We start from the raw sequence: 21,206 nt of genomic DNA on the forward strand, positions 1-21,206 counted from the left end.
TCACCTACTTCCCATTCCTTTTTCATATTATCTTCAGCCATTCTGTATAGTGCTTTCACATTTCAGGCTTCCCTTCTTTGCACACTGGCTTGCAACCTGTGTCCTTTATAGTCACATGTTTCCTTCCATTTCTTTAATTTTCATACATGGAGCATCTATCTTTTCTATTGTCCTGCCTCCCTCTACAGCTTTGAATTTCTTCTCTAGCTATTCCTGCTGTGCCACTCTTAACATCTGTCATTTATTTTTTTAGATGTCTGTATGCCCTTTTGCTATCTTCATTTGTTACAAATTTTTTTTTTTCATTTTTTCCTTCCATCAGTTAAATTCCATATCTCACGTGTTATCCAAGGATTTCTGCTAGGCCTGCCATTTGATCCTCTGTTGCCATCACTATTTCATCTCTCAGAGCTAACCATTTCCATCTACTTAAAACCATTCTTAAAAAGAATATTTGATAAGAAGTCTGCAGTACAAATAACTTGAAAGAGAAATATAATACACTTACAGAATCTTCCATTATTTTCTTTTGGACAGTTCTTCTCCACATTGAAATTGCAGGCAGGAATGCACAACTATTAAGCAAAACATTTGGATAATTCATTTCATTAGAATATCATGTAGAAAGCAGTGGTGATTGTATCATAATATAGATGACAGTCTAGTTACAGAATTTAACTACAAGCAATACAATAAGAGCCAAAGAATGTCATCAGAGAGGCTAAAACTATGCATTACTCCACTAAAATAAGTAGCTGCCAGAACAAAATTATAGCTGCCAGAACAAAATTAAAACTACATGGTCATCAGGACAGAATGTTGGTTCTCATCTTACCAGATCTGTCACCAGGCTTGCTTACTTTACTTATTTCCTGTTATTTGTATGCAGAGCATAGGGCTTCGACAAAGCTCTGCCAGCACACTCGATTTCAGGTGAGGATCTTCAGTTCTACTAATGTTTTCCCTTCCTCCACTTTTCTCCTCCATGATGTGCTTGGTCTTCCTCATAATCTTTTCCCCTGTGGATTTCAGCAGGGAATTCTCTGCAGTATCCTGGCTTATTCAGGTAGTGTGTCCAATCCAGGCCCACTTCCTTTTCTTGATTTGGATGTGATAGGTTCTTCTCTAGTTCAATTCCAAAGGTCTTTGTTGGGCATCACATTTGGCCAAACGATTTTAAGAATTTTCCTAAGACATCTGTTAAGGAAGACTTGCAAACTCTTGGTGCACTGTAATTGCTTGCTGAGTGATACAATGCATTTTTCCCATCCTTCAGCAGCCTCATGTGTGGAAAACCACATTTTGAGCTGTAGTCAAGCTGACTTCATGCAATGTCACTTCCAACTTTCTGTGCATGACTGAAAGACCTCTGGCAACATCCTTTTGCACTTTCTTTCATTTTGTCTGAGTTTGTTACGTTACTTTACTTTATCTGTATCGTTCTTAAGTTTAAACAATAGAAACTCCAGGGAGGAACATCAACAATGTAGGAAAAGATAGATTGCTACTTATTGTAAAGAAAACATATCAAGTTGCAGACAGGCACAATTAAGACACTCACATATAGCTTTTGGCCACTGCCTTCATCAGTAAAGAGGACACACAGACAACGTTTACATACACATACAAGCAAGCGCACCTCACGCACACGATGGCCGTGTGCATGAGGTGTGTGTACTTACTTGCTATTGTGTGTGCGTGCATGTGTGTGTGTGTGTGTGTGTGTGTGTGTGTGTGTGTGTGTGTGTGTGTGTGTGTGTTTTTGGGCGCGCGCGCGCATATGTATGTGCGCGCATGTGCGAGAATGAATGTTGTGTGTGCTGATGAAGGCTGTGACCAAAAGCTATATGTGAGTGTTTTTAATCGTGCCTGTCTACAACTTGACATGACTTGTTTACGGTAAGTGGCAATCTATCTTTTCCTACATTCTTAAGTTCTTCAGAACAGTGTTTCCATTCATTAGTTGGGCTTCACAGACAGTCTATACCCTCCAAACCTAGTCTGTAAACAGATCCCTGTGTCACGTCCATATATATACCCCTGACTCTCCAATTACTCCCTTGAACCAGCTGCTAAGGAGCATGCTTCTCATTATCCATTATCATTTCGGACACTAACAATGTAACCACATTAATCACAAGTTTTTCGACTACCTATCATCATGCCTGGAAATAAGAAATGTCCTTCCCACTATCATGCGTACCCACACACCCACCCCTCAAAGTACTATTCTGCCAACCCACCCAATGTGCAAAATGTCTTGGATCATCTTTATGCTGTGTTCACTCCCAATGCTGTACCACATAGGTCATAAATCTGGGCGAGACTTGTTCCATGCAGAACATTTTGCTTCAGTCCCATCACAGGAATATCTTATGCTATCAGAGGCAGGGCATCGTATGAAAACAGTCATGTAATTTACTGATTCTGCTATAACTTTATTATAGCCTTTTATGTGGGCATAACTATAACCTAACTGTCCACTTAATGAATGACCACTGTTACATTGTGGCCAAAACCAAAAATTGACCACCCACTGCCAGAGAATATATTGCTGAACAGAACATTCTTGACTTTTATATCTGCTTCACAACCTATGCCATCTGGATCTCCCCTGCCTCCTCACCCTCACCCCCACCCCCACCCCCACCCCCCACCCCCCCAAAAAAAAAATACAAACCCACAGTCCTCCGCACAACATATTGTGACATTGTGTCCACATTTAGTAAAGAGAGAGCAAACAGGGATTGAAAGATATTCATCTGTGTCCTGTTAATTTGACGGTGCTAATTCAGTACCTTACAACTTTCTGGTACTTAGATAAGAACATCTGCTGAGAGTTGACAAAATTAACATGTTTGTTGCATCTAGTGGCTCTTCATTTAAAAGTAAAATACTGTGTAGTCGTAGGATGATGGTGCTAACTCATTTTATTCACTGTGAATGTGGCCCTAAGGTTTGAGAAGCAGCATTGCCTATTGCATGTGCTGTGATTGTGTTATGTGATATTATTTCTGTTTGTATGGGACATTTATAAATGTGGACCCTCGAACACAAGAAGTCTAAGTGCAATTTTAACTGTTTTGAGTAAATCAGAGTTAAAGTTGGAAAAATTATTTTTATGTGGAATAAAAAGGTTAACTACATTTTTATATTTCAGACTATTATTCAATTCTTAGACATTCAGTATCACTTGAAACCTTTCTTGATTTTCTTGATACTGTGTTTTTTTAATATTTTGTAAGAAACAATGTTTGCACTTCCTTTAAGAAGATATCTCTAAGATTCCTTTCCTTCTAAAGAAATGGAAAGGAAAATGACTGCAGAAGCTTAATGAAGTTATTTTATTATTATAAAAAAATTATGAAAACATACTTTAATTTAAGGTTTAGGGTACACTGAAAAGTTGTTATGTATAAGACAATCTAATCATCAATGTCTGTATCATAAGCATTGTTGGGCTCTGATTCTTCTCCTCCTCCAACAACTGGTGTTGTTGCTTCCCTTGTCAAGTTATTGGGCAGCCCAATTTAGAATAGATGGTGGAATGGCGGGACAAATTGGAGAAGTCCCATAAGATTGCCATATTTTTTCTTCTTCAGGTTAGGTTCCATATCCGCCGGCTGAAGAACTGGAAGCTGTTGCAGGAAGGCGACCTGATCTGGGTGGAATCATTTGAAACACTTCGAATGTCTCAATACTTCCTGATGCGTTTTTGTAAAACAGAGTGGTTGGACTTGACTTTTTGAAATGAAGAACTACTTTCCTCGAATTCCCTTTACTACTTTTGGAAAGAACATGTTGAGTTACAGAATATTAATGAAACCCTTGTCTTCCATAAGTTTAAAATACTCTTAAGGCTTGACGATGCAACCAAGTCCATCCAGTCTTTTGTGACATACATGTTTCTGGATTTTTTTCTTTTTGATTTCTATGAGCCCAAAATCTTGGTCGCATTCATTATATGAATGGCCTAATACCAAAAAATGGTGTGTCACTGTTTCAATTTGGGTGTTTCTTACAACGTAAAGCCCAAATTTGGCAGTCAAATTGCTTTTTTTCTGCCCTCCAAAGTTATCACTAAATGCTAGTAAGTGTTTCACATTGGGAGGCAGGAAGCTATCTCTTGGCATCCTCTGCCAGCTTGCCCCTCATGCCACAAGTACTTATGCCCCATTTGGGTTTTAAGATCGTGAATGTCCAGGTTATATGTCCATAACTGCTGCATGTAGTAAGCATTGGAATTTCTTACTTTTGGAGTTGGCATCATCATTTGAAGGTTGAAACAGGTACAAGTTGTATTACCATCTGATTCATTGTATTTGTTTTTTATATCCTTAGCAGTTCTACCTTTCGCAGATGTAATTCTTTTTCTGCTTCTGCAGCTTTTTTTTTTTTTTTTTTTCTTCATTGGTACCATTCTCTATCGCAACTTGCAGCCTGGCACACGTTACACAGGTGTCACTTCGGGGCCTGTGAAAACTTAGTTTGAATTCAGTGTTGAAAATTTTTCTGCAAAAGCTTTCTTTTTCAGGCTTGATGTTTTTTTTTTCCTTCTTTACTCCACTTTGTGTAAAAATCGTACATTTTAGATAAATTTAAGTCGAGGTTAAGATACCTCACATTTGGAAACTTTTCATGACTATAATGGCTTTGATAATGAGGGGAGTTTGTGATATGTTCCTTGATTATTTCGATCCTATGGTAAGAAATTTTATTTCTGGTTCCTTCCTACCCCTATTTTTTTTAATAATTTTATGTGTCACTATTTTATTTGATTTGTCTAGGATTTGAGAAAAATTGTTTTGCATACTCTGTATCCACCTAGCTTAAGTATACATGAAACACCTTTTTTGTTTTCACCTGTTTCTTTACTCCATTTTACCGGTGCAAACACAGTTGTTCCATTTAAAAATGCTGTTTGCTACTCTGAACTTCCAAGTTTTCAGTATGAATTGAAAATGCTTTGTCTTTGTTGTGAAGGGATGTTATCAGTACATTTATACCAGCAGCTGTGGTCATATGGTTGCACGTCTTTTTTCCTGTGTACTTCATTTTTTGTCAACATATGACTGACTTGAGTATCTTAGCTTCTTTCTTTGTACTTGTTTCCAAGCATGAACTCTTCTTACTCGTTTTTTTCCCTCATTGAGTCTCTGGAGGAATGGCATTGTCAGGTAGGTGTGCTAGTGCTCGACCCTCTTCTTCACCATTTTCTGGATGAAAATATAGTTTTAAATGGATAATACTAAAAAGGGTTCAAAAAGTTTTTCTAGTAACAGTAACATAATACCCAGTCCTGACGTGGTCACTTACAAGAGTTTTTTGATTGTGCCACAGTGATTGATTGGGGTCCTTCCAGAAGCTATATATAAATTTACAACTTTTAGTATAAAACCAATAAAATAAGTAGGACCCGTGAGGCAAGGAGTACTGTCATTTCGAAGATCTTCGAATAGAAGCAAATGAGAACTTTACTCTATAACGGATAGATAAAATAAATCAAATTACATGACAATTCTTTGCTGCTTGTAACACTGTCTTTGCCAGGATAGTAGTCCTTGTCAACAACAGAATGATCTCTAAAAGCATATGGTGGATATACAAACCACAATGCAATATCAAGCTTAGTAAACAAAAGTTTACCTCACTTAATCTCATTTTGCGATGATTTCAGTGTTATTTTATGGATTTAATTACTAATTATTTTAATTTAAAATGCTAAGGTAATTTTACTGTCGATAGTTTTCAGTGTAACGTATAGCTACTTTACCTGAGTCAGAAAGGTTGTCATCAATGTTGGTGCCTTCTCTAGAAGGAACAGGCACTGAATTACAGCACTGAAAAGTTATTATTTCTTATGTGGAAACTGAAACATTGAATTTATTGAGAAACTTTTAAACGGCACGGAAAAAACTAGGCCTAAATGTCTGTGGGCTTCTTGAAGTCAGAATCAAGTTGTAACATGTGACAAGCGAAACAAAACAAGTTAGAACGAAAGGGAGCCAAGTGACACATAGACCCCTTGCGCTCTTAAGAAATGAACTACATCTGTTAGTTGGTGAAGGGGTACTCCAATAGGTGGCAGCACCTGTCAAGAAATCCTGTTAGATCTCTTTACCACTCAAAAAATTACTATTTTAAATACCATAATTTCAGTAAAACTGGAAGTTTTAGAAAATGTCACTTAAACCCTTTGTGTTCTGTGCTCACAAATACATATTATTTATGTACTATAACAACTTGTGTGAATAATAAATTTTGACTCTCATTTCAATGTATTTAGAAATGTGTTTAAGAGAAATTTTAGAAATGTGTTTAAGAGAAATTAAATAGTCTTCAGGCATCCTACTCATAGTTTTAAGTGATAGCAAAAGATCCGATGGCAGGCTGCTAGTCAAAAATTGTGGCTTTCATTGTGAACAGAGATAGACATAATTAATCTTTCATTTATCATGATAGCAGGCTGCTAGTCGAGAGCTTTTGCTTTCAGTGTGAACAGAGATGGATATAGATCAATCTTTCATTTATCATCGGCTACTATAGGCAATGATTGGAACTCTTACTGTGTATTACTAAATCACACAACCAGTGTTATTTGTACAACAAAATATATTTTTATAGCAAAACTTTTTTGGGTATTATTATTCTTTTATTACACAGTATCTAATAATTGAACAAAATATGTAAAAGTAAATGGGGATGATAAAACTGTTTGCTTGATTACTGTTCATTTCACTTACAGGTGGCACACAGGCTTCATCAAAGCAGTGCACAACTGAAGATATGCAGCCAGAAGAAACTGAAATCAGCTTGCTCTTTGGAACACGTCAGATGAACACTCATATTTGCATGACATGCAATAGTGAAGTATCAAAAGAATCCATAGTTCTCCTGACAAATCTCATCTACCCTCATAATTCATCAGGTCTTATTTACCATCTGATATGCTACTATCTGATTTTTCACGTCCATTCTGTGATAAATTACTTCACCCCTCCACTGTTACAGATAACCAGGCTGAATACACTTTCTGTGATGTACTGATGAGAAGTATGTTTCCTGAGCAGACAACTCCAGCTTGGTGTGAGCACTGTGGCCGCTATCGCCAGTCTGTCCGCTCACGAAAGATAACAGCCCTTCCACAGATCATGGCTGTCAATTGTGGCCTCGATCATCCCCAGGTAGGTGATGTCTCCCCCCAAAACTTAAGTTTATAATCAGGAAGGCTTGGTTCAGTCACAGTACTACTGCCCAAAAACCACCTCATTGCCGATCCCCACCCCCATCCCACCCGCCTCTCTGGTTTCAACAGACCTTAATATGATCAAATTTAGCACTACTTTAAACAATACAACAGAAGACAATGTTAAAATATTTATACCATATTGCGAAAAATCTAGGTTCTGCTTTCACAAGGAAGTACTGATATCTGTAGTTAGGGGTGTTAAAGAGAGGGATATACTGTATAATGGTCCCCCCTCAGGTCAGGGGGCATCAGGGTTGTGTCAGTGAAACAGCGGTATCTGTAAAAACGTTTTACTATTGTGACTGCTGCAGTGAATATGAATATTGTCTTCCCCGGCGCACAGGAAATGGGCCAGGTTGCTTGATTAGGTGTCGACAAGGAATGCCAGATACAGCACTCTGGCAGCTCATGTACGTTGCAGCAGATCAGGCATATTGCCTGATAGTGAGGCAGCACGGGGTGCGGTAGTGGGAATCAGCAATGTGGCCCGCAGGCATGCTTCTGTCGATAGGATGGGTCTCAGTGTTCTCAAAGATGGATGCATGCTTAGACTTGTACTCAAAGCCTCTTGTCCATGACAGTTGTAATGAAGTTGGATGGCCAGGTTTCCCTCAGCCCACATACCGTGCAGCCAGGAAGGCAATACACATACTGCCTGGGAGGGGGCACTCAGGTGCCATCCTAGCAAACAGAAGATGGCAGCTTGTAGTCTGTAGGTTTGGCCCTTCATCAGAGGATGGCTCAGTAGGTCCACATCACAGCTGTGACCTCTCTGTAGCAGCCTCATGGAGCAATGAATTCCAACCACAGCCGGCAGCCTGCAGCCTTAGTTGAAGTCATCAGACAGGCGACTACCGTATTTACTCAAATCTAAGCCGCACTTTTTTTCTGGTTTTTGTAATCCAAAAAACCGCCTGTGGTTTAGAATCGAGTGCAAAGTAAGCGGAAGTTCTGAAAAATGTTGGTAGGTGCCGCCACAACTAACTTCTGCCGTCGAATATATGTAGTGCTACACAGGCATGCTTTGCAGGCACAAAGATAAATACTGGTGCAAAAACCTCTGCGTCAGTAAATAAATTAAAAAAGTGGAAGACGAGCTTTTTTCTCTGCCCCGAGTTTCGACCACTGCATTTTCATACATTATCCAACAAAGAAAATACAAATTCCATATTGTTCATCTTCGAATGTAGCAGCATTTCAATGCACTACGAAAATCCGACTGGCAAGACTGTTTGGGATGTTTGTCAATATGGCCAACTCTACATTCTGAATTTTTTTCTACCTGTGAGAAGAGATGGTTGCTAATAGAAACTTTTATGAATTGTGAATCACATGCAGTATTCTCTTCACCATAAGAATAATACGAATATAAACATTTTGCCATGTATTCTTTCATGTTTGCTGCTATCGCATTTAAATCCTGTCTGCCTAATAAACTACGAAACTAAGAGTGAGACAACAGCAAATGCAGAAGAATATACATATCATGTCATGTTTATATTCATATTATTCTTATGCCTAATAGTGATACAGTCAGAAATGAAGCATGGCAGTTGACTACATTTTTAAATCTAAGATGACTCTAATTTCTGTGCAGAATGTAATGTACTAAAGAGGCGTCTGCAAAGATTTTCAAATGGAGAAAAATTTTCACTAAATTCTCGTTCAGAACGTCTTCTATCATACTCAGTCTATTATTTGGTTCTTGTTGATCATTATCAAAGAAAGCAGCAGTGTAAGTAACAAAAAAATAGCAGTCTCTTGCCATTGTTTCTTCAATGAGATGATTCCTCTCTCTCTCTCTCTCTCTCTCTCTCTCTCTCTCTCTCTTTCTTTCTTTTTAAAAAAAATTGTAAGCGGCGGTAGCGTGCACAAAAGCAAATGATGCCGTGAGCGGCGACATGTTGTTAACACTCATTATCAGATTGCGATAAACAATGCATGACACAGTACAGTAATACATTTTCAGCTTAGAGTGACATAAACACCTATAACAAAGAGAACGGCACTTATCAGATCAAAGAAAAATAAGCAATCAATTCAAACTGGACAAAGAACGTGAAAAAGGAAGGGTACCCGTATAAATACGGACGGAGTGCCTGGCGCATAGCAATGGCTACCTGGTAAAGCTTAACGACTCAGACCAAACTACTGTAGCTGTATCGTCATTCATTTGACCTAAATTGTGTCTCATATTACAGTGGACCAACTTTGTTTCGGTTTGGAGGAGGGGCCTAAAACTTTTCTCTCCCCTTGAATTTTGAGTCTCAAATTTCAGGTTCGGCTTAGATTCGGGAAATTTTTTTTCCCTTGATTTCGAGTCCCATTTTTCACGTGTGGCTTAGATTCAAGTGCGGCTTACATTTGAGTAAATATGGCAACAATCATAGATATAAACCTTGAAAATATTGTCAATGATTGTCAGTATGTATTTATTACCAGCTGGAGTTCTGTTGAATGGACCAAAATATCAAGCCTTATCATTTCTAAGGGTTTGGATGCCTCAGACAACCATTGACGAGGAATGTTTTTACGGCTTAGATACACCCACTTTGTGCATGGTATGCAATTCCATGCATATTGATCACATTTCCTTGTATGCCACCAAAACCTTTTGGGTAATCTTGTATTAGTCGCTGTTTGGCCTCCGTGAGCTGACAAAACTTGGTCATGTGCCTGTTGTAACACCTTTTTCCTTAGCGACAACAGAATTCATAGATCTGCAGAGTAAACCTTCATGTATTGTGAACTGCAGCTATGACCTAAATTCCTGACAACTGACAATCCTTATCAGCTGCCCATTCTCTCTCCACTCACTCAAATTTTCCCAAGCATTTGCAGTAGTGCAACCTTGTGGGTCAAAGTATCTATATTTGTATGTTTTCTCCCAGGTTTGTGAACAACTATATAATCAAACTCGCTCAACTTAATGGCCCACCTGTTTAAGATGGAGAGATCCATCAAACCCAGTAGCCACTTTAAGGAAGCATGATCCATTACTACTTTGAATTTAGATAACATCTAAAGTAAGTTATGTCTTACATCACTGCTAACATTTCCTTGTCAGTGGCAGAGTAATTATGTTCCGCTCTGTCAGGAAGCATGTACTGGATGCTCTTTCTGTCAGTATCCTGAGTCAGAACACAACTGGGATTAATACTTCTAGTGTCACAAGAAAAGATAAATTTCATGTCAAAATCTGGAAATACCAGTTCTGGGTCTATGAGTAATGCTTTCTTTAAAGCCTGAAAGCATACTCACACTACATTGACCACTTAGATTTAATCGCTTTCCGTAGCAAATTATTTAACAGCTGAGGAATTTGCACAGTCTTTGATACATTTTTTGGAATAATTGCAAAGATCCAGAAAAGAATGCAACTGTTTTGTAGTTTGTGGAGTTGCAGTCTCAGAAACTGCTGATACTTACAGAGATTGATTTTCACACCCTCCTCACTTATGACATGGTGAAGTATTTGACTTGAGTCTGCACAAAATTACATTTTCAATACTTAGCATAAGACGTTCTGCTCTAAGACCATCAAATACTTCCTCCAACTGTTTCATATTGTTCATCCATATCTTCTGAAAAAAAAAACTGTTAAATCATTGACATATACCATACACTTCCTAGCTTTTAGGCCAAGCAAAACTCCATCTAACTGTCTTTGAATGTGGCTGGCACATTTTTAAGCCTGAATGGCATCAAGCAATATTGAAAATAGCTCCAAGGGACTGAAAAAGCTGTTTCAAGTCTCTCTTCTGGTACTTCCTCCATCTGGTGGTACCCACTATGCATATCCATTTAGAAAATTACTGCACCTGCCGAAAATTGTCAAGCACCACTATGATATTTGGTATCAGATAGGCATCAGTGGTAGTTTCCATGTTCAAATGTCAGCTGTCACAGCAAAAGCGATATCAAACTATCATAGGTTTTATAATACTTTCTGCCAGTTGTTGGTTGATAAACACTTTCATCACAGGTGTAAATGCTTCAGTATGCACCATGGCTTCTTATGAACTGGAGCTTTACTCCCTATTGGTAGGCAATGTTGGGTAATAGGTGTCACAAATAATTGATCCTATGCATTAAACAAATCTTTGAATTGCAACAATAGTGTGTCCACAACTTGCCAGTCACTGCCCTGCAGATGGCTCACATTACTTCATAACACAGAATCACTGATCGCATGCTATCGTTGTGGTTAGTATACAACCTACCTATGAGTGTATCCCAAATTCTTATTATTCTCCAATAATTTGCCATGCCTAATATTTTCTGTGGTAAGTCTGTACCCACAGACACCCAAACTAATTTCCCTTCACCTGAAGGCACATTGTCATGAGAACCCATCTTCAGTGTGCCTGTAGACATTGTAGTTGGCAACATATCCATGGTTGATGTGCCTTGCCACATTGCTTCGCTTACAGTGGTATTACCCAGCGGAAAGAAGGTTCCTCCAAGTTGACATATTGCGCACTCCACTAGTGCCGCACCAAAGAAATATACAATACAAGGGTAAGCAAACACCAGGTTCCAATTAAAAGGTACACAGTACGAAAGGAGTTACTCTAATTCTCACAGCATATCATAACGCATCTACATTCATTACAGTCCCATGCCAACTGACCCCAACACCAGCAAGTAAAACATCTGCCTGGCACACCCTTCATGCATGGGAATTCACACCCAGAAGGATTACATAACGCACACCGGACCTGTGTCAAATCCACTTCGCAACGTGGACAGATCAAGAGGTTACAATGCTGTATCAGAGTTACTTTTAGGTTAAAATGATCATCTCTGTGATCTACCTCAGCCAACAAGAAACAAAAGGCCAGCTACAAAGTAACAAAACAACTTTCAGTCACCGGTCTTCATTTGGAAGTGCAGGTTGCAAGACGAGCGAAACTGATTGCAACGGACCACCAGTTGGTATGGTGGTTGTTGAGAGGTCCACTTTTGTACGCTGGTTGTAAAAATCACTCTGGGTCAGGGAGTCAGTGGGCATCGAGAATGGGCAGGTGAGGCGATGGCACTACAAGTATCAGAGGCCAAGCTCTCCTGCTGGTGAGTGTTTCAATGAGACAATAGTATCTGTAAACTTGATTGTTACAATGAATATTGTCTTCTCCAGAGCACAGGAAACGGGCCAGGCAGCTTGCTCATGCATCTGAAAAGAATGCTAGAGACTTCACTCTCACAACTCACATAGCTTCCAACAGGTCAGGCACAGTGCCTGGAGGGAAGTTGCACCCAGATGACCAACCAGCAAACAGAAAGTGGCAATTTGCAGTCAGTCGGTTTGTTCCTTTGCCAGAGAATGGCTCAGTATCTTCTGTCAGGCGCGGCTGTGAACCATTGGTAGCAGTAGCTTGGAGTGATGAAGTCCAGCCTGTGCATTACAGTTTGCTAGCAGAGTTGCCTATGACTAGAGAGACTGTTATTCTGTTAGGATCAGTGATTCAGACAGAATAACCAGACATTGAGGACAAGGTGTCTGAAACAGGGGTATTTAAAGCTGGACATCTCAGCATTGTAGCTTGTTAGGTGGCCATTTTGCATCATTTTACCAGAGGTGTCACCAGTCCTATTCAACTACAGATGGTTTTCCCTGCATCTGCACATCTCATCAGTACTAGAATGCTTTGGAGTGGTGAAGCTCGAATGTTGCATGTTTTTACTCCTTATTGTAGAGTTTGCAGAATGACATTCTGGGTGCTGTCGTACTGCAACGTTTGCACTCTTTCCTATGGCGCTGCTTGCTATGTGGCAATAAGTTATAGATGTTGTCCTGCTTTTGCGGTATTGACACCCTTCACATGGTCTAGATTGTGATTGTGATATAAGGACTGAGTCAGACTTCATTCTTTTAACATCTGTGTCGAGCTATAGCTTCGAAAATTTATTAGTTATTGCTTTTGAATCATTCTAACTTCTCAGCCACAGCAAAGTTTGTGACACAATTAGGTAGGTTTAACCAATCTTTGAATCAGTTTGACTGTTTTATTTCATCAGTTATGCTTCAAGAAGATGCCATGGTGTTTATGAACAATGAATTTTCTAGGTTGTACTTGGCTCTAGAATTTATAGGAAATTTATGACCTTTAGTCCATTTTCATGTGTAATTTTTTTTTTGTGTGCTTCACTTTTAAAGTCATAGCATCCAAGCAGCAACATCTTTTTGTTATTGCAGATTCAAAGATTGCAAAGATTTTTCTTTCCTCACCCAGTTTCCACTATTGAAACTGAATGACTGCCAAACTCTAAGACCTGTTGATGTTTATCATCATATTGTTGCTCTACAACAACATCTGTAAGAAGTGAAAAACAGATATTTATTTTACCAGCTAGCAGATGCCATTGTAGCCATTCCGACCTCAGTATATTCAATGAGGGACTGCACAATTTTTAGAAGGTTTATGTAGTTGGAATGAGAGAGTCAGCAATATGTTTAGTAAATATTCCTGGGTATTCTACAGGAAAGAGATTGCAAATTATATAAAGCATATCTTTTAAAGTTTCAATGAGCTCTCTTTAGAGTAGATTTTGAGAACATATATGTCAATCTTATGTACAGTTTGTTTAGAAAGAAGAGATAAAAATTAGCGACATTAAGATGTCAGCAAAAATTTTGGGAGCAATACCTAGTAGTGGCGCATGTAGGGTACGCAATATTGTACACAATACAGTGACTTGCAGAACACATATTCATTCATCCATACACATATACTGCATACATTGATGCAGCTTAATGGGTAAGTGCCAGATTACAAATCCAAAGCTACAAAGTTTGATCCCTTGTCTGTCATTGGATTTTTTTCTGCCATTTATCACTTCTTTCTCCTCTGGCAGTAATTTGCCTGTGTGAGAAGTGCTGAAATGCACTGTGGTTCAGAATACATGTTAATATTGTAACCACACACACAGATAAGTACACAAATATAAAATTTGTTTTAATGAGAAAACAATTTGGAAGTTCCATAAAAAGTCCAAGCAAAAATCCAGCCCGAATCTGATTACATAAAGTGAATCCCGAGAGCAGAGTCATGTGAGTGTGTGAATGAACCATAACAGAATGAAAATGAGTCCACTTCACTCTGGTATTATATCAGGTAAGTTGTCAGTCGGGCACTGTCCATTGGCTGTGTGTGCCAGCCTAGATGCATGCTGCCTTTGCTGTTTGATTTTGACGCTGCCTGGCAGCCGGACGTGTGTCATTTGGCATGGATGTGAATGAGTTAAATTGTAATGATGTGAGCCAGCATCTTGTGTCCCATTATGATACGGCTGGAGCTTCCAGTATGATACGAGTGCTAACATGGGGTTATATGGACATCAAAGCAAATATATTACAAGGAAAAGATACTCGTATCAGATAACAAAATAAAGACTATATGGGATGTAGTGAAGGAGGAGACTGGCAGAACCAGACATGAAGAGGGACAAATAGCATTAAGAGTAAATGATACATTGGTGACAGATATGTATAGTGTTGCAGAACTTTTTAACAATCATTTTATAACTGTTACTGACAAGGTGCGGTTGTCAGGTTCTGTAGATGCTGCTATGGAATACCTCAGCCCAGACATTTCAAGTAACTTCCATAATATGAATTTCACCCTCACTACCCCAGCAGAAATAATATCCATCATAAAATCTTTAAAATCAAAAACATCTAGTGGGTGTAATGAAATATCATCAAAGTTAATCAAAGAATGTGATTCTGAGTTAAGTAACACATTAAGCTATCTGTGTTACCAGTCATTTATCAGTGGAATATTTCCTGAATGGTTGAAATATGCTGAAGTTAAGCCACTGTGTAAGAAGTGAGATAAAGAAATAGCATCAAATTTCCGTCCAATTTCACTTTTGCCAGCGTTCTCAAAAATTTTAGAAAAAGTAAGTACAATCGGCTTTATAACCATCTTATCTCAAATAACATACTGTCAAAGTCACAGTTTGGATTTCTAAAGGGTTCTGATATTGAGAAGGCTATCTACACTTACGGTGAAAATGTGCTTAATTCATTGGACAAAAAATTGCAGGCAACTGGTATATTTTGTGATCTGTCAAAGGCATTTGACTGTGTAAATCACAATATCCTTTTAAGTAAATTAGAATATTATAGTGTAACAGGAATTGCTGCAAAATGGTTCAAATCTTATATCTCGGGCAGGAAACAAAGGGTTTTATTAGGAAAGAAACATGTGTCAAGCTATCAGGCATCATCCAACTGGAAACTAATTACATGTGGGTCCCACAAGGTTCCATTTTAGAGGCCTTACTTTTTCTTGTGTATATCAATGACCTTGCATCAGTAACATTACCAGAAGCCAAGTTCGTTTTGTTTGCCGATGATACAAACGTTGCAATATATAGCAAATGAAGTGTAATCTTAGAAAGGTCAGCTAATAAAATATTTGTGGACATTAATCACTGGTCCTAGCCAATTCTTTGTCACTAAACTTTGAAAAAACAATCTACATGCAGTTCAGAACTTGTAAGTGGTGTCCCATGAGTATATACCTAACATATGATGACAAGCAGATAGAAGATGTGGACAGTGTTAAATTCTTGGGATTACAGCTTGATAATAAATTCAACTAGGAGGAGCACACCACAGAACTGCTGAAGCATCTTAACAAATCTCTATTTGCAATACAAATTGTGTCAGACATAGGGAATATAAATATGAAAAAGCTGGCATACTATGCTTACTTTCATTCTATAATGTCATATGGGATTATTTTTTGGGGTAATTCATCAAGCCAGGTTAAAGTTTTCCGGGCACAAAAACGTGCAGTAAGAGTTATATGTTATGTGAACTCAAGAACATCCTGCAGAAAGCTGTTTAGGGAACTAGGGACACTAACTACTGCTTCCCAATATATTTATTCCTTATAATGAAATTTGTCATTAAAAATATATCACTTTTTCAACCAACAGCTCAATTCATGGAATCAATACTAGAAATAAGAATAATCTTCACAAGGATTTAAAGTCACCTAGTCTTGTACAAAAAGGTGTGCATTACTCAGGAACACACATTTTCAATACCTTGCCAGCAGCCATAAAAAGCTTAACAACCAGTGAAATTCAGTTTAAGAGAAGCGTAAAGGATTTATTGGTGGCCAACTCCTTCTACTCCATTGATGAATTTCTCAGTAGAACCAACTGATTTGTGTGTGGAATAGTACAATATAACTTCTGCACAATTTCAGTGCAGTAATGTGTTCATTGTAAATAAGTGTGTGTGTGTGTGTGTGTGTGTGTGTGTGTGTGTGTGTGCAATCTAACTTCTGTACCAGTTCAGTGCAGTAATGTGTTCTTTGTAAATAAGTATTTAGTAGTTGTATTACACGTTTATTACCTCATAAATAAATAAATAAAAACTTTTTTTATTTTGAATTCAGTGCATTAGTATTTGTAAAATGATTCTTTCATACAGCATTCATTAAAAAATGACAACCATGCCACTTGGGACCTGTGGAATGGTACATTAGCTTATTTGTTTGAGTTGTAAATATTTGTCATGTATTGTTGTTTTTCTGACATGTTCTACATCCTGGAGGACCTCCTCACTATGGATCAATTGGAATGAAAGTTAATCTAATCTAATCCGCACTCGTCTCACCTTGGCAGGGTGGCTGTGAGATGGTGCAACCCCAGTTACCCTCTACTGCAGTGTGGGACACCATGCAGCACCAATGAAAGTGATATCCATGTTCTCCTGGGTACTGTCAACAAGCACCCTAAGTGTGGCCAGAAGCTCCCTGTCAGTTGCCACTTGAGACTAGGGCCAAAAATGGCCCTTGTGGTAATGGCTCCATCACAAGCAGATGCCCTTCGGGTGTGATGCCAGCCACAAGGGTGCCAACACTGGATCTGTATCCATGCAGACATCTGGGACCTCAGGGGCGGGAGCTGAAATTGGCTAGTATGACACCTGCTGACCATCCAGTGCCATCGTTCATCAACAAATCTCATCCAAACCCGGTCCCTGCTCTATTTGGGTGTCCATCCTGAAACAGATTGTTTTCTGCCTGTCAAAGCCCAGATCGAGGCCCATGGGAAGTGGAGACAAGGATCTGCGTATGAATGTTGCATGAATGGATGGTAGTGTATAGAGTACTGACAGTTTTGTAAGTACAAGACCCACTAATGAATGTGGAGGGCAGTACATTCTGGGAGCTTAGCCTTTTGCTCAAACATTGATAATAATTATTCATGATCTGTAATCAAATGGAATTTCTGGCCATACCAACAAAAAATAAATAAATAAATTTGTGCGCACTGAAAATGATAGCCAATACCCCTTTTTTATTTAGGAGTAATGTTTTTGGGCCTGATTTAATGTTTTGGACACAAACACTACAGGTGCTTCAGTATCACTGGCAAGCTTAAGAGATAGGACGGTGCGGAAACACATCAGTACCCAGACTTAATGCCTTCACTACCATTGGGATGTGAGTGTCCCACGATGGTTATCAGAGAACGAGTGGCAAAGTGCTGCATATTATTGCTGTGTCTACTTCTTCTTCTTCTTCTTCTTCTCTAAGGTATCTGTCTTGTGGCAGGTTTCAACTGGAAGCCATTTATTGTGTCCTGCTCTGAGCCACGTACTTCATCTGATTTATTTTTCTCCATTTCTAATGTTATCCAGCATTCCATTTCTCTTCCTGCCTGTTCTCCTTATTCCTTCCACCTTTCTCTCTACAATTCTTTGTCACAGACTATTTCTATTCATTATACATCCCAGCAAAAATTGCTTGCTGTTTCTGATCGCTTCCAGTAATCTTCTTTTTCCCCTATTTTCTTCATTACTACTTCATTCTTAAGTGTGTCAGTTCATTTCACCTCAACCACACTTTTCCATAACCACATTTCAGAACTTTTTAAATATCTTTCTTCTTTCTTTTTAGATGTCCATGGTTCACTGCTATGTAACACTACACTCCAGGCATAACTCAGTAAATCTTTTCCTCAGCTGTGCTAGAATCCTTCTGTTACTAACTGCTTCATTGTTTTTCAAATGCTCTCTCTCTTGTAGATATCCTCCTCCTCATTTCTTCTGTACAATTTCTGTTCCATTTCATTAAACTCCCAAATACAGAAATGATTATGCTTGTTCTATCTTCTTTCATATAAGAGTACATTAACTGGTGCTTCCTTCTTGTTTATTCTCATCTGTTTTGTCTTTCCTGTATTTATCTTCATTCCATACTCCTTGCCACTTAGCTGGCCGCTGTGGCCATGCGGTTCTAGACGCTTCAGTCCAGAACCACGCTGCTGCTACGGTCACACGTTCGAATCCTGCCTTTGGCATGGATGTGTGTGATGTCCTTAGGTTAGTTAGGTTTAAGTAGTTCTAAGTCTAGGGGACTGATGACCTCAGATGTTAAGTCCCATAGTGCTTAGAGCCATTTGAACGATTTTCCTTGCCGCTTCTTGCTAAACTCTTCAACATCTGCTGTAGCTTCTTCTGATTCCACCATTACTGCTTGATAATCCACATAGTTCATAGTCTTCATCCTTTCTCCTCTTTGTGTCCTCTATATCCCTACCTATCATTAGTATAGGTTTAAAATCTGCAGTGACAGTGAGCATCCTTGCTTTACACCCATTCCAGTGCTAAGCTATTCATTATCCTTATTCCCTACTCTGTCACTTTCTGCTTTTTGCATGATTCCTTTATTAACCTTCTATCTTTCCAGTCTACACCAACATCGTATAAAATTCACAGCAGTATACTCAAGTTGACTCTGTAAATACCTTCTCCAGTCAATAAAACAAATTGCTACACACTGTGTTACAAGGAGGAGGATCAAAGTACCTGTCACCTGATACACTAGAATTTGTATATTATTGCAAAGAGCTTTTAATTTGGAATAATTCATCTAAATGTCAAATGTTTGTAATCATAAATACAACTGAGGAACTTTCCTGAAAATATAGAGGGTGTATCAAAAAGAATCGTCCAACTTGGCATATCTATATTTGTGAAACTGATAAACATGTACAATGAATTTTGTTTTTTGATGAATGGAAAACTCAAAACAAGAATATCTTGAGTTATGGCTTCCACAGCTGCTGTTATGTTATGTATCAGTTCATTCATTGTTGTTGGTAATGGTAGCACATAAAGAGTTTTTTGTAAACCCCCACAAGAAATAATCACATAGAGCCAGGTCCGGTGACCTTGGAGGCCAGTAATGTAAGGCTGAATCATTAAGTCCAATGTGACCGATGCATCGCTCAGTAATCCTTTGATTTAAAATTTCTCGTACTTCCAGATGCCAGTGTGGCAGTGCCAAGTGCAAAGACAGAGCGAGGTGGCGGAGTGGGTAGCACACTGGACTCGCATTTGGGAGGATGATGGTTCAATCCCGCGTCCTTCCATCCTGATTTAGGTTCTCCGTGATTTCCCTGAACCACTCCAGGCAAATGCCAGGGTGGTTCCTTTGAAAGGACACGGCCGACTCCCTTTCCTAATCTGATGAGACCGATGACCTCGCTGTTTGGTCTCCTCCTCCAAACATCCCAACTCAACCCCAGTGTAAAATTCAAGAGTTTGCTCTTTCCAACAGTACATTGATCACACATATATCTCAAATAACACAATAATTATGATTTTTTTTTAAATTGGATGATTTTTGATACACCTTGTACATTATAAATGAAAATGCAGGATGATCATTTATTTCTCTTCCATAGGGACATATAAGTCTCACATCAAAATACCAGTGCAACACATATATCTCCCCTTGGTTGGTCCCCCCCCCCCCCCCCCCCCCCCCATCCCCACCAGGAAATATTTCTTTTGGGGTTGTTACTTCTGACAACGGAATTAATTACAATTACCATACCTTAATGACTCTCCTCTGAGGTGCAATTAAAAAATTGGTAGTGAAAGTGTTAATGTGATTCAGTGGGTAGGTGATACAAGCTGCCCAAAGGATGAGCTGAGTATAATATTATTGTCACCAAGAAACACTTTTAGAGCCTTTACTGTCTTCACCAGCATTTTGTATTTTATTATGATGTACTGCTGATCTTTCCTTAGAATGTTGTGGGAGTACTACCAGGAGGCTGGAAAAAGGAACATTTTGAAAAATTATATTTGCAACCTTTGTTTACAAGTACTGCAAAAACCAGACGCAAATTCTGTAAATTTTCCTTGTTTGTACATCAAGTTTCCTAACAGTTATCCAGGTATAAGGGGCATTCAAATGAAACCTGGTCACTAGCGTAAATTAACGGTAATGACTTTATTAACTCAAAAAAGTAGTTATACACAGGACATATACTCAAGAATAGTCACCAAAACTGTTGGCACAGTTATCTCATTGTGACACTAGCCATTCTATTCCATCCTTGGAGAAGCTAGTAGAACTGCTGTCGGATCCAGGCCTGCACTCAGTCACACACTTCATTGTCCATTGCGAATTGATGTCTGTGAATAGCTTGTTTTAGAGGTCCAAACACATGTAAGTCACACAGTGAAAGGTCGAGATTTTACGGTGGATGTTCCAGTGTTTCCCACCGAAACTGCTGCAATGTCATCTTCGCCGCATTGACCGTGTGTAGGCGGGCATTATCGTTTGTGCCATTCTACAACACTTGAACAACTCAGACTGTACTCAATGTACACAGCCTTCATCCGTCGATACATTTCACGGCCTCCAACTCCCTCTGTCACAAAAAGTCAAATCACTCCTCGTTGTTCCTGCTTACTCAGCTGCATGTTCCATAGTGGACGATAACTTGTGTGACCACCTTCTCTTTGGAGTGAAACCACACTTGTGTTATGCAACATCAAACGATGTGCATGCATCAGTCTCACTACCAATAGATAGTGCCACCATACCCACAGTCACGTGGTGCCACCTTATGTGTAAGACAAAGGTAAACACACTGACCGGGTTTCATTTGAATGAACCTCATATTATAC

The 21,206-nt window shown here is 38.9% G+C and overlaps 1 protein-coding gene across 2 annotated transcripts in view; it reads left to right on the top strand.

Moving 5' to 3' along the window:
• Nucleotides 1-21,206, top strand: part of LOC124789967 (PAN2-PAN3 deadenylation complex catalytic subunit PAN2) — a 297,298-nt gene that overhangs the window by 137,359 nt on the left and 138,733 nt on the right. For both annotated transcript variants that reach the window (XM_047257502.1, XM_047257501.1), the window contains exons 12-13: nt 6,746-6,928; nt 7,012-7,184. In XM_047257502.1, coding sequence (XP_047113458.1) covers nt 6,746-6,928; nt 7,012-7,184 — 356 coding nt within the window. The remainder of the gene's footprint in view (nt 1-6,745; nt 6,929-7,011; nt 7,185-21,206) is intronic.

This window comes from Schistocerca piceifrons, chromosome 3 (assembly GCF_021461385.2).
Source record: "Schistocerca piceifrons isolate TAMUIC-IGC-003096 chromosome 3, iqSchPice1.1, whole genome shotgun sequence".
In the NCBI taxonomy this organism is placed as follows: Eukaryota; Metazoa; Arthropoda; class Insecta; order Orthoptera; family Acrididae; genus Schistocerca; species Schistocerca piceifrons.